This window comes from Curcuma longa, chromosome 3 (assembly GCF_044706935.1).
Source record: "Curcuma longa cultivar G26 ecotype Majalengka, Jawa Barat chromosome 3, ITB_CL_G26_1.1, whole genome shotgun sequence".
Lineage (NCBI taxonomy): Eukaryota > Viridiplantae > Streptophyta > Magnoliopsida > Zingiberales > Zingiberaceae > Curcuma > Curcuma longa.
Genome location: NC_133863.1, coordinates 17,045,593 through 17,060,909, shown reverse-complemented (window position 1 = coordinate 17,060,909; position 15,317 = coordinate 17,045,593). Strand labels below are relative to the sequence as shown.

At 32.6% G+C, this 15,317-nt stretch overlaps 1 protein-coding gene across 1 annotated transcript; it reads left to right on the top strand.

The window, feature by feature from the left end:
- The first annotated feature begins 3,858 nt into the window (after window positions 1-3,858).
- Window positions 3,859-10,958, top strand: LOC141822771 (putative protein S-acyltransferase 7). Its single transcript, XM_074710099.1, has 4 exons — window positions 3,859-3,929; window positions 4,016-4,417; window positions 9,289-9,471; window positions 10,843-10,958. The coding sequence occupies exons 2-4, from the start codon at window positions 4,358-4,360 to the stop codon at window positions 10,861-10,863; spliced, it is 264 nt and encodes an 87-aa protein (XP_074566200.1). The 5' UTR covers window positions 3,859-3,929; window positions 4,016-4,357; the 3' UTR covers window positions 10,864-10,958.
- Window positions 10,959-15,317: the final 4,359 nt, after the last annotated feature.

Sequence of the window (15,317 nt, the reverse complement as noted above, 5' to 3'; positions counted from 1 at the left end):
ATATAGATAGAGCAAGTAAATGTAGTCAACAACGTCAACCAAAGGCAGAACAACCCCTATTCACAATGGTCCCAATTCATTGATGACTGTATATGTTATAGATTTAGAAATTTTCACCATGGCGAAAATAGTGTCAGGAAGTCATGAGTGTTATTTTGAGTGAATATGATGCATCTAAGTTCATAAATGTCTTTGTGAAAAATTTATAAAAAGGCTTGCTGAATAGAATATAAAATCTTGATAGAGAAGATGAGAGGTTATATGTTGGCTCACTACAAAAAATATAAATTATGATTTCTTAAAATAAAAAGCCAAACCCCTAGTATAGAGTTGTAGAAGACAAAGAGGGTGGACCTACATGTAAAATAGTAGACAATATCTAATGACAAAAGCTTTCAGTTGAGAAGGATACACTAGTAGAATTTTGTTGATAGATTTCAGCGCTGATTACTTTGACAATTAGTAATTGTGAAGTAATATATGGTAATCAAGTTTGATTATAAAACTAATACAGTAAAACATCATTTTAGACTTCATATGTTAAAAAACACGGATTTTATTTCTATTTTAAGTGATATTTTATTTTATATATTTATTTGATGAAGTAATAAGTCACAAAATTAAATTTATAATTTTTTAAATATTGAAGTAATAAGTTGAACCAGTTAAAATACTTTTTCCTTTACTATTTAATATTTTTCCACTCAGTAAAAATGAAACAACAGATCTTCATTTTACTAAAATTCTAGGTCCTCAATTTTTTTTATCTTCAACATTTTGTCGCTGTCACAAATGGCACGTCAACATTTTTATTCATTGTTGGATATTTTAATAATTGAAATAATAATTCAAAGGAATAGTTGCTACCTTTGAGAAAAGTTGTGACTTTTGGGAAAAGTAATGACACTTGGGAAAAGTCACAACCCTTGGCCATTTCAATGTCATTGTAGTCTATAAAAGGGCTAAGTTGGATGGAAAACAAACACACTCTCTTGCTCTTCTTTCCCTTGTTTTGTGAATTGTCTTACTTAGTGCAAAGTAAAGGCAATTAGCTTCATCTAATCCTAAAGGATATTTGGTCTTTGTGTTGCACAATATATAGACCAAATAAAGCCTTAAGGAAAGTGTTTCAAACACGATTTGGAGCCTAGAGTGATCTTGTTCTCGAGCACTAGCCTCGATCTATTTTTCCAACAATCTTAAGGCTTTATATGCTACCACCCAAAATGGCTAGTGTTGTGAGAGATCTAACTTCCAATATAGTTAAGCTTGAGAGGTTTGATGGCGGCAACTTCATCCGTTGGAAGAAGAGGGTTCATTTCCTCTTGGTGGCTCTAAAAGTAGTTTATGTGCTAAACACCCCAAAGCCAATACATGAAGGAGAGGAGGAGACATTGGACGAACTCCGTGCAAAACAAAAATGGGAGACGGACGATGAAATCTGTAGAGGTCACATCCTCAACGCCATGGGGGACAACCTATTTGACATCTACCATGCGGTAGGAACCGCCAAGGAGCTATGGGAAAAACTTGAGGCAAGGTACATGACAGAAGACTCCACAAGTAAGAAATTTCTTGTCTCAACATTCTTCAATTATAAAATGATGGACAATAGACCCATCATGCAACAATTCACTGAATTAGAAAGAATGTTAAATCATTTTTCTCAACACAATTTGGTTATGGATGAGACAATAATTGTTAGTGCTTTGATTGATAAACTTCCCCCCTCTTGGAAAGACTTCAAGAGAGATCTCAAGCATAAAAAGGAAGAGATCTCACTTGAAAGTCTAGCTAACTCTCTTCGTATTGAAGAAGAATTGAGAAAGCAGGAAACCCCTCAATCAAAGGAGGATGAAAAAGGCAAAGAGCCAACTACCAAGGTGAATGTCATAGAAGGAAGCCAAAATAGCAAATTCAAGAAGAAGGCTTTCTATGGCAAGGACAGTGGCAAAATCAAGAAAAAGAAAGGCAAGTGCTATCATTGCAAGAAGGAGGGACACTACAAGTATGAGTGTCGTCTTCTCAAGAAGAATGGAAATGCTCCAAACTTTCACAACAAAGGCAATGATGAGAAGGCACTTGTAGCCATGATCACTGAAATCAACATGGTTGATGAAGAATTCACCTGGTGGGTTGACTCTGGAGCCACCCGACACATATGCAAGAATAAGGGCTTCTTCAAGTCCTTAAAAGAAATTGAAGATCCAGAATCTGTTGTCTACATGGGGAACTCCTCAACAGTACCCATCAAGGGAATTGGGGAGGTGGATCTAAAATTTACTTCGGGAAAAGTTGTAACTTTAACCAATGTGTTGTTTGTTCCCGAAGTTAGGAAAAATCTTGTATCGGGTAGTATTTTGAACAAGTTTGGGTTCAAACTAGTTTTTGAGGCTGATAAGTTTGTGCTTTCCAAGGGTGGGATGTTTGTTGGGAAGGGTTATCTTTGTAATGGCATGTTTAAGCTAAATGTTATGCCTATCAATAAGAATGCATCCTTTGTTTACTTGACTGAGTCTTCAACTATTTTATGGCATTCTAGATTAGGTCATGTTCATTACAAAAGAATTTATGATATGATTAAATTAGATCTATTACCTAAATGTGCACAAAATGATAATGGAAAATGCAACACTTGTATGCTTAATAAAATAACCAGAATGCCTTTTCCACAAATTGAAAGGAAAACCAATAAGTTAGAATTAGTGCATAGTGATTTATGTGATTTGCATGCAACTCCAACTTTAGGGGGAAACAAATATTTTGTAACATTTATAGATGATTGCACAAGATTTTGTTATGTTTATTTGTTGCACTTTAAAGATCAAGCTTTGCAAATGTTCAAGTCTTATAAACAAGAAGTTGAACTTGCAAGTGATATCTCTATAAAAAGTCTAAGGACTGATAGAGGTGGGGAATATTATGATAAAGATTTCTTTGAGTCAACCGGTATCAAACATGAGTTGACTGCACCTTATACACCACAACAAAATGGCGTGGCTGAAAGGAAAAATAGGGTGTTAATGGAAATGGTTAATTCCATGATGACTAATGCAAGTCTTACACCACAAAATAAAAACTATGAAGTTATATATGATAACTTACTTCATCAATTAATAAAACTTATGAAGTCATATATGATCAAATAATTTGGTACTTTTATGAAATTTATGAAGTAAAAGAGCTTTTTTTTTTAACTTCGGAATCAATCCAATTTTGAACCGATTACGCATTCTTAGACCAGCTAAAGATTTCAATTTTTAACTAGATACTCGATTTCGATTTTAAGATGAAGTAATTAAAAACTCTTTTACTTCACGTGCATCTATTTTTATATTTATCTATTCATTATTTTATTGAATATCCGAAGTCTATTAATAAAATGCTACTAATAATAGAATCTTCTACCAACCGTTGATATGAAATAATCTTTCAAGATTGCAAGCTCTAAGTTGATGCTACAGGATGAAAGGAAAAGAAGTTAGTCCTTTCTAGAGTTTAGGGCAGCAAAACTCAGAGACAATCGCTTAAAAAGGAAATAATCTTTCAGAAAGAGTGTAAAGGTGGTTTTGTAGCTTTTTTTTGGTTCATTGTGGACGTTGGTAGTTTAAGATTTGAATGGGGGTATTTTTTCAAAAAGAGATTTATAATTTGATAAATATGAAAATTATGGTTTATGATTCAGTAAAATATCATAAAGAAAATGAATATTTTTCTAAAGATGTAGTTTTAAAGGAACACTTAAAAAAGCGAGGAGTAATTAGTAAATATTCTGTCGTATTTGAGAGTGCCCTAATGTTTACGGCGACAAAATAAAATAAGTAAACGGGTCGGAGCGTCTACTTCCGTTCCTTTCGTTGAATGGAAATGTCAAACGTCTGCAACCCTCCCAGCTACTCACCATGTGCTCCGCTACTTCTAAAGTCGAGGTATTTCCTGTCCCCCTCAATTCAGGAGACACACCATCTTTCTTCTCATCATCAATCATCACGTCGTGATGATGTCATAAAACCAGCTTTTCGCAGGATTAGAAGGAGCCTGGTGCCTCAGAGTCGACAGGGGATCTCACCGTACGACTTGGGAAGAAAAAGGACGACGAGCAGCTCTTTCTCCCACGCCCTCGATCAATCGCGAAATCGCGCGGTGGCAGGGACGGGCGAACCGGGGGGCAGGTGTCAAGCAGCTGACGGAGCGGTAGGCAGACTGGGACCTAGCGAGAGGCCCCTTCTTCGCCGCCGCCGCCGGCGAAATCTGGTGGGTTTGAGGTCTTCACGGAGCGGAGAGGTAGCTTAAAGTCGCCGGCTCGGAGTAACTGTACACCCCGCCTCCGCGGGGCACAGATCCGTCTGCAACCGAAATGGAGGCGGATGCGGATGCGGATGCGCCGAGGGTGTACCAGGCCTGGAAGGGAAGCAACGTAAGTGTTGATCTGTTTATTACAGCTCCATCGGCGCTTATGTCTAGCTAAATCAGTTGAATGTTAGGCACTTGTTGTTTGGAGGCAAATTAGGGTTTTCTAGTATGGTTTTTGTGCACAGGAATTTTTCTTGAGACTACGTGAACTTGAAACTTTATCGGTTGTGCTTGCACTCTAAAATGCCATCTTGTTTATGTTTGCAATGTAGAACCAAATGCAAACGGCGTTGTGAGTTTTGTTTGTGCAAAGGCATGCATACGAGGTTATTTTTAGTTCTTGCATTTTAAAATGCCGTTATGCTGAATATTTCAAATTGCTAAGGGTGTAGATTCTTAGTTAAATCAGAATAGAATATTTCTTCTCGTATATCACGATATTTAGCCATGCTAACTACCATGACAAGACTTTGCATTCAAAGAGGCAGGAGAATGATAATCTAAAACAGTGACTTGTCTTGCACTAGTTGACTAAACAATCATAATGTGATGTATTTGATAAGGATTTTTTTTCTTCCATTTTTCTTCAATTTCATAAAGTAGAATAATTACCATGACAAGTAAAGCCTATCAAGTGACTTACTCAGGTTTGTTTTTGTGAACTCAGATGTTCTGGTTCTTGTGCAGAGACCACACCATATTTGTGGTGAATTAGCCATTTGCATATGTAACTACTGTGATACTATTGGTCTGTTTTCTTTTTATTTGCACATGGCTTCTAAAAGTGAAATTGACATTGATGCTTTAATAGAGTGAATATATTTCATTACTTTTATGATTGAGAGATCTTATGAACTTATTTTTTGTTTGCTTTATGATACTCTTTTAAACTTCACCCATGGCAAATAAACTCACCATGCCAGATAAAGGAGCTAATGTAAAACATAGGTAAATATTATGTATGGATCCATCAAATTATTACGCTAATGATATGTTATTCTTTGGAAGGAACATGTTGCAGAGTCCGACTGCAATGTTTTGATAAAGATCATTACATCTTTATGAGAATTTAGGTGTAGTGTTAAATATACAAGAGTTCTCACACTTACGTTAGATAAGAACAGACATTATAGAAATATTGATTGTCTTAAATTAGAAATATAGAATGTAGAAATGCTCATTGGTAAAACTATGGAAGCAGTAAATATGATGATTAGGAGAAGAATTAATATTTTGTGTGTACAAAAGACAAAATGGGTAGGGGAGAATGCAAAGATGATAAAAAACTGATATGTTAAGTTATGATACAAAAGAAAGAGTAAAACAAGAAATAAAATGTAATTATTGTAGATAATTTGTTAAGGGACGAAATGGTAGGAGTAAGTAAGAAGGGAGATAAGATTATAGCTCTTAAGATAAAGGTAGTAAAAGAAACTATTAATTAATCAACATATATGTACCTCAATTAGGATTAAATGAATACACCAAATATAGATTTTGTGAAAATCTATATGAGGTAGTACAAAAAAGTCTGACAAACGAGATGATTTTAATAAGAAGAGATCTAAATGGGTATTTAAGAGTAAGAAATGAGGAATATGATAAGATGCATGAGAGTTATGATTTTGGAACAAGAAACAAAGAAGGAAATGGATTTCACGATAACATATGAATTTATAATATCTAATATGTTTTTTTTAAGAAAATAGAAGAACATCTGTCACATTCAAAAGTTGGAATAATGAGTCATAATTAATAATGAGTCATAATTAATTTTTTTACAGTCAGGAAGAGGGATAGAAACATTTGTGCAGAAGATAGATTAGTGATATTAGATACGTGCCTCAAAAATAGTATTTGTGGAAGGGAAACATGCATTGCTCTAAGGATTAAGTGCTAGAAGTTAAAGGATGAGAATCAAACTTTAAGAAGAGGGTAAGAGCACAAGTATTAGCAGAAATATATGGTGACTTGAATACGACATGAGATAAGAAGATATTAAATTTGAAAATGGTGACCAAGAGCGTACTAGGTGAGCTAAGATGACAAACACCATTAAATAAAGAATTTTGGTGATAGAATAAAGAAGTACAAGAGGAAATAATGGAAAATGAACTACCTATAAGTTACTATACACTTGTAAAAATGAACAAAAACATAAATAAAGTATGTAATAGCCAAGAAGGAGGCTAAAAAAGTAGTAAGTGAAGCTAAGAATGAATCTTTTGAGTAGTTATATCGACAATTTGATACAAAAGAAGGGAAAAGAAACATCTATATAATAACTAAAGCAAGAGAGAGAAACATAAGGGTTATTACCCAAATAAAATGCATTAAAGATAAATCAATAGGGTACTAGTGAAAGTTGAAGAAATAAAAGAATAATTAGAGAAGTAATTTCATCATCTTTTTAATGAGGGTTTAGGTAACCAAGGTAATTTAAGTAAGTCTGAGGAGAATTCAAATTTCAAAAGTAGATCACTGAAGGGTAAGTACTCTAGTTCTTTGTATAAAAATAAAGGAGATCTACAAAATTGACTAATTATAAGGGGCATTAAGCTAATGAGCATATCATAAGACTTTGGCAAAGAATGATAGAAAAAAGATTAAGGAGACTAGGATGATCGAAAATTAATTTAGATTCATGCCTAAAAGATCAATGATAGAAGCTATATATCTTCTCAGATAATTAATTGAAAAGTATAAGGATTTATTGACCTAGAAAAGCTTATGACAGAGTCTTGAGGGAAATTAGTGAAGAAAAGTTTATTACAAAGCCATGAGGGAAATTAGTGGAGAATTATAGAAAAGAAAGGTGAAAATATAATGTATATTGAAACAATTAAGGATGCCTATAAAGATGTAATGACAAGAGTGAAGATTTTAAGTGGATTAATCGAAGTGCTTTTTAATAAAGATAGAGTTATACCAAGAATCAACTCTATGTCTATATCTTTTTACACTACTTATAAATGAATTCACTAGACACATGCAAGATAAATTACTAAGATGCAAGTTGTTTGTGGATGACATTCTTCTATTTTGGCTCATGAGACATGTGAAGGCTTAAATGCTAGGTTTGAATCACAGTGGGAAACACTTGAAGTAGAAGGTTTTAGGTTTAGTAGAGTAAAAATTGAATATATGGAATTTATGTTTAGTAGTACTAAACATGCTAGAGAAATTGTTAGAATAGGAGATGATGAGTTATATGTAATTGAGAGCTTTAAGTATCTAGGACTAATTTTCAAAATAATAAAGGGGTTGATAAAGATGTTTTACATAGAATACAAATATAATAATTGAAATGGAGGAGGGTGGTATGTTTTTTTTGTGATTATAACGTATCTCTAAAGTTAAAGGGAAGATTTACAAAATGACAGTTAGACTTGCTATGTTATATAGAGCTGAATGTTAAAAAGATGAGAGTCGCAGAAATGAGGATGTAGAGGTGGATGTGCGAACATATAAGGGTGGATAGGGTTAGAAATGAGTACATTAAAGAGAAAGTCAGGATAGGACCAACCTATTCAGGAAAAATTCCAAGAGATGCAATTAAAATGTTATAAACATGTACTTAGACTACCATTAAATGTCCCAGTTAGGTGATATGAGAATATGATAACTATGCATATTAATCGAGGAAGGGGAAGATTAAAGAAGATTTGGTTAGTAACCATAAAACAGAATAAAATTCATTTAAATATAAATGAGGATATAACCCAAGTGTAGGAGGATCCATATAGCTAACCTTGTTTAGTGGGATAAAGACTTGGATGTTGTTGTTGATGGCATGGTATAAATTATTGTATCGTTCGGTACTAACAAAGTTTTTCATTCTGCCCACGGATTGGCACCGACATGGTTGTAGAGGTAGTCGTGACATCGCAACGCCCTCCACGAGGATGCGAAGGTAGCCAAGACCTTGCGACCTTATGGAGGAAATCACGAGGTTGCGACCTCATGGAGGAAGTCGCGAGGTTGCGACATCCGTTTTATTTTAATTTTTAGTTTTTATTATTAATTTAAATTCTTCCCCTTAATTTACATTCATTTCCTTGTTCCTTTCTCTCTTAATTTTTTCCCTCCTTCATTAAAATAAATAAATATAATATAATTCTAATTTTATAAAATATTCTACTTAAATTAAATTATTATATATATATATTTGATTTAATTTTAAATTGATCAAAATAAATCCAAATTAAATTCAATTTAAACCTACATGATCCTGCCATATCTACTTGGTGGATTTCAACTAACCCTAAATCGATTTTTACTCAATAAGCATCAAACATTTCCAAAGATAATATTAAAACTTGAATTTAACATTCAACATCTCAAATATAATTCAATAATAACCATCTATAGCAATCAAATATTAATACAAATATTTTTAATTAAGATATTTATATTTAATTGAAATTGTATTAGCACGACACGATATGGTACCGAAATCTTATTGTTCCGGTCATAAATCAAAATTTTGGCATAGTTTGAAATTTTAAACTTGGTTGATGGTATTCTTTTGAAATCATTTCTGAAACATGTCTTGAGTTTTTAAAATGCCGACTTGGGTAGATTTTTATGTGAAGCTAAAAAAAAAAGTTAAGTAGTTAGGTAGCCTTGTTTAATCCTTTAGAATGCTTTTTACCTGTTAACACCGTAAAAAAATTGGCATGTAATGATGTTTTAATGATCTTTAGGTATTATGCTAGCTTGTTTAACTATACTTTGCAGGAACTGAGAAATTTAGGCAAAGCTTATTAGCTATTCGCCAAAAATTTGTTGATAATTTGTTCATTGCTCATGCATCCTTATTGTACTCTGCTAACTGTAACTGTGTCAATGGGAGTGTTTGTTTTGCCCGTCTTTGTTTCTATTGACATCATTGAACCCATGGATTCCCTTTAACAGGTTTACATTTTTCTGCAGATTTTTTTTCTTCAAGGGAGGTTTATATTTGGACCTGATGCAAGATCAGTGCTTCTCACAATGTTCCTGATTGTTGCTCCTGTTTCCATCTTCTGTGCCTTTGTTGGTAGGAAACTAACAGATGTTTTTTCTGATTCCCTGGGTATACCTGTAATGGTAATAGCTATTGTCTTCACTTTATATGTAAGTATCCTTATCTTTGCATTTTTTTTTCAAGATTTATCTGGATTATTTATTCAGGTTGCCATTTTTCAGAAAACATGTAAAGTATTGCTTGCCACTTTTCTTGAGGTTAATCTGTCTATTATTAAATATTGCTTGAATGTGTGAGATTACTATCATGCTAGTGTTGAAGTAGTATTATTACAGTAAATGCTATCTAAATATAAATACAACTTACTGTTGAACAACTATTTCAGCTAAATCAATCTCTTTGGTTGAAACTTGAGGCAAAGGCCGCATGAAAAGCAATAGTCATCTACGAAGAGGTGGCAAGAATATAGCAAAGAAAAAGCAATATGAAATGTATCCAAAGTATATAGGGTAAACGTCTAAAGTGCTATCACAATTGAGACACCGAGAATGCAGTGACAACTCAAACTCGGATGCAATCATCTGACGATATTGATCAGATTACAATCAACACAAACTCACAAAATGTGATACTATATAACCATGATACTTATACAATGTAAATTATGCAACCTTATCTTAGTATATTATTGGCTCCCCAACTCATTGTATTAATATGACACTACATTTTATATCAATGGCTATAACTTAATGCATTATTATTACTTACATCTCACCACAGCACACTTCTGTGCATAAATGCTACATGCACTATTCTATCAGATAATAGGACCTGTGGCTTTCTCTCTACACTACTGATACTACAGAGATGTGCATGCCATCTCAAGCCTTGGTAGCTTTCGTCCATAAATGCTACACACTATTCTATCATAAGGTAAATGAGAGTATAGGACCCATGATTTTCTATATTGACTATGATACTTCTCAAGCATTGGTATGACTATTGACATTATAACATCTCGAAAGAGTTGCGTCCATGCTCTAACAATATGGTTCTTGTAATTGTGTTAACAAGATGAACTTTAGTTGTATGATAATCATGATGTTCAAAGGCATAGTGGCATATAGCCTCTCATTATAATAATCTATTGAGGTCTAGAGTTGCAGTAGACACATATTCAAAATGTATGACATGGCAACTATGTTTGTAAACTATTTGTAGGTATAAATAATTATATCATATTAGCATGTAGATAGATCATCTGTTTTATGTCATGTAAACATCAATGTGATAACAAATGAGCATGTTGTATATCTACATGTCAAAATGAACTCTATCAACATCAATATTATAATACAATATCAAATTAACACATAACAAAGCTTGATGAGCATTATTTGTTTGATTGGAGGATTTATTTGACTATTAGTTTTCATCACTTAATCACTTCCATTTTTACTCGGTGATTGCTTAGGGACCTTATCATACAATTTCGGTTGTTTTAAGGGTTTCTGTTGTAGGTTGGTGAGATGGTGGGTTAGTTTGGTGCACCACTTGTGCAGTGTGCCTAGGCCTAACAACTTAGTCAAGTTTGGATTGTGAAGATTTGAATTTTAGTTGTTGCAACGACGATGGAGCATTCTAGAGCCTAGGAGATTCCATAAATGCATTTGGAGCTTGAGAATGCCCAAAGGCTTTTAAAGAAGAGGGCCATCTTCTCAGGGAGAGCTTTTGGTATTTAGGAGTGTTGTAAATGAGGTTTTTGTTTTCTTCGTAACTTTTTCTCTATTGATGTTGAGAAAGGATTCTATGGTAGATTAAGAGAGAAAATGTGCAAGGTGGAGACATTAACTCGTGCAATTTTCATTTTACTTTTCTCTCATATTATATATACTAGATTCACTCTATGAGCATAGACTTATGCAAACCACTAAATTGTTTTTCTTCTTTATTGTGTTTTAAGCTATTCCATCAAAGGAGATTAAGATTCCATTGTGTGTTTGTGGTGGAAGTCATTCTGCAACATAAAGGCACAAATTTAAATCTACAAGTGGATTGGTTGAGGTGATAGATTCTTGCAAGTGGTGCTAGAGCCTGCAACTATATCTGGTGGTGTTAGAAATGCTTGTGATTAAGAGAAATGGTACCTTAGTGAAAGTCGTTGGATCTAGAGCTTTATTGTAGAGGGAGTTAACACAATTGGTATAAGGCAGGGACTTTAGTGAGGATTGGAGGATTGACTTTAGTTTGGATTGAAGGATTTTTTTAATGAGAGCTTTAGTTTCCTTTGTGGCTATTGAGAATATTAGACGTGTTGATTAAACTAGGGATAGTTTGTTTGGCTGAGAAAAAGACAAGCTATCCATATTAGAGAGAGCAATTGGAAGATAATGGAGACAAAAATAATTAATATGATCACATTATGTTTTCCAGATAGTATAGCTAATGAGACTGTAACATAACATTATACAAAGATTGGACGAATGTTACAATACAAGCAATAGTGCCATTGCTTAGATTCATCTCAAAAGATGGCTGTACAAGCTACACATGGTAAATGATCAAGACTCGATGCATTTAAATGCATTTCAAGACTTTGTGGATAAGGTGTCCAAAGTTAGGGAGAAGTCTCAGATGTGATTTTGTAGAGCTATTCAATACTTCACTATTTAATTCATTTGATCTTTTTGTGAACTCTTTTAGTTGGTATGAAAGGCGAGGTGACTTTATAGAGCTAATGAGTGAAATTATTATATATATTGCTTGAAAAGAGGCATTACTGGCCTAACTTTGAATGAGAGTGTACAAATTACTTACAGCAGTTGTAGGAAGGAACATTTAAATAAGTAAAGATCTCAATACTATATATCTAAATCCACACTAGGGTGTAGTTAAAGTTCTTCCTTAGGGGAGGGCTTTTAATGTCCGAAGAGGAAAGTTTTTTACTAGTTCTTCATCGATGCTGAGAGAGGATCTAGTATTGATCAAAAGGGATATTGTGCAAGGTATGAACAGTGATTTGCTTAACTTTTATCACACTTTCCTTTAATGCTATATAGATTTGGATTCTCTTTGTAAATGTAGACTTATACTGAATCACGTTAAATTGCTATTGTCTTTTGTTTGTATTTTTGTACTATTCTAATAAGGGAGATGAAAATATCACCATGTGCTCTTGTGATGGAGGTCATTGTTAATTCTAGGGGCTCAGTTCTTGAGGCTCTAGATTTGGATCTGCAATGATGATTGTCAAAATCGGCATCCCTGTTGGGATCCAATAATCAAAAGGTCTAGGCATTGCTGTATTTATCGGGGAAAATGGAATCATTATGATACTTAAAAAAAGAGAATAATCAAATATTTCATGCATGAGAATATGAGATAATAAACGATCAATTATATTTTTCTTTTGAGAGGAAAGGAAGGCTATGGTTAGGACCTCAAACATATAAACACATGTATGTGGAAGCAAGCAGTATTTTTATGAAGGTAGGTTTGAAATAGAAGACCTTGGCAACAACAATGAAAGTCTTCACCCTAGCAAGCGAACAAGAAAACAAATTGTACTTCCATTAGTGAACTTTTACTAAAGTAATAATTTAATGGTTATTTGGATTCAATGATTGGGTTGTTAAATAGGAAACATGCTAGAAAGGTTTTTGAAGTTTTCTTATGGAGTTAAAGATGGATGCTTAAGATGGTTTTGCCATTTCTAAACAATATCTTAGAAGTGGATGAAACAAGATGACTTTGAAAATTGATTGTCAATTTAGATTTCTTTTTTAAAATTTTTTGTAAGGATTTACTTTTTAGAAGTTGTTAAAAGTTTATAATATTGTTAAAGAGATAAATTAAACTTTTTAAAAGTTTTTTTATAATTTTTAGTGAGATAAGTTATACCTTTTTAAAGATGATTGGGTCATTTTATTTCTTTAGATTATAAAAGGAGTTAAGATTAAATGTATTATTATAGTTTTTAATATATTTTTTCTCTTCAGCGATGATAAGAGTTTGAGTTCTTAAAGTGCCATTTTTCATGCTGCATCACAAGGTTAATACAGATGCAAGAGAGAAAATGAAGTTGAATTTTAACTATTTAAATTTTGTCGCATAAGATTTTTAGGGATAAATGTACTATAGATCCTATGCTAGAAAACAATTGCAGAGGATTTTTGCTACAGAATATTTGATCAAATTTTGATTTTGAGTCCACTGAAATCGACAATGCAAGTCAGAACACTCTTGAATTTGCTAAATTATTCTTGATTCTAATAGTCTTCACTTATCCATTATCTTGTAAAATGTTTCTTGATTTGCTAGCAAGTATCTTCCCTATAATACGATATGCTTGATTTATATCATTATCAGAGGTTGAACTTGTGTTGTTCTATCCTTAGCTGTATGGTTATGAATCAGTTGGAACATGTAAGAAACAAGTAAATTTATTGTTGATTATTATATATGCTTAGATTTGCAAAGGGAAGGGATTAAAATTAAACTGTGGAAATATGTATACTATCACCCAGAAGGCAGATATCAAATGACTGGTAATTAATACCAACCAAACCTACATCAGGTGGAGAAAGATTTGCTTCATGGTTCTCTTGAAAACAGGTTGTTTGGGCTTTTCGTATGAACTCCACAACAAGAAGTTCTAATCATAGTTGTTAAAATTGGTATCAAAACCAGGATCAAATAGTTAAAACAATTTAAGTATTGGTTGAATAAGATTAGCAGTGAAATTGGAATGGTAAAAAAACAAATTAAAAAGAATGAGGAAAGATATAATAAAATTATATCACAACAATATTCTAAAATCTCAAAGAGAATGCTAGTCTATACATATCTAATTATTAATTATGCAGAATACATATCATTTATTAATATAAAAGTAATAAATAATAAATAGATTATAACTAATAAAATCATAATTCTAGTATAGGTTACTCAATAAAACTAATACATTAATATATGTTTTTTAATGTGTTATTCCTTAATATTTAATGTCGATGTTATACGATTTAGATTCCTTACATTTGGATTGTTTTTTAGTTGAATATGAGTGTTATGACCCTTATAGTTTAAAAGAGCTTCTTGTATTCTCTCTTTTGAATAAGCTCTCTGAATCCACAATAAAACTCTTATTGTCATAGCTTTGCACAAGTTAGGCTTACCGTAAAGTCGTTCCACTTGCCGCACGTGAACTACAATAATATTAGAACAAAAATTACACAAAAGCTAACTAAATTCATTAAATGTATACCTTTGAAGAATTCCACTGGTCCTATACACAAATCACAATAAATAACTTGGGTGTCAGGAAGGTGAGCATAAAATGGAAAGTGGTTATAAGGGAGAAATGCATGATATAAACTCGTATGTCTCATAAAAGAAAAGAATTCAAAGAACAAAAATGGACATCATTTCTTGCTAATTTAACTTTATTAATTTCTTATCATAAATTTCTTTTAAACTTCTTAGATAGATGACTTTATCATTTCTTGTATTTTCTAACATGAAATTAATATAGATATGTATAAAGGGTTAATGATTCACAATTTATTGGTAAAAGATGCATCATATATAAGGGTGAATAACCTGCAATTCACTTGGTGTGAAATGTATTTGTGTATATGTATATAAAGTGAACGACTTGCAATCCATCTAATATAAAATGTATTATGTAAATATATAAGTGTGAATGACTTGTAATTCACCTAGAAAATGCATCTTATCAAAGGAAGAGTGAATGACCTACAATCTACTTAATGAGAGAGACAATTTCATGTAAAATGGTTGAAACCTACAACATACAAAAAAACCCGAGGACCATTTTTGATTGTGAGTCATGACTTTAATTTAATATGAGTAGCCAAAGCTATTGTCAAAGCTCCATATTATAAGTAAGATTATCTATTTATTTATTAGTTTAGCATAATTAATTAAGTGTTTTAGTTCATCACGATTCTCACGATAGTTCAAATTCTTTTAAGGA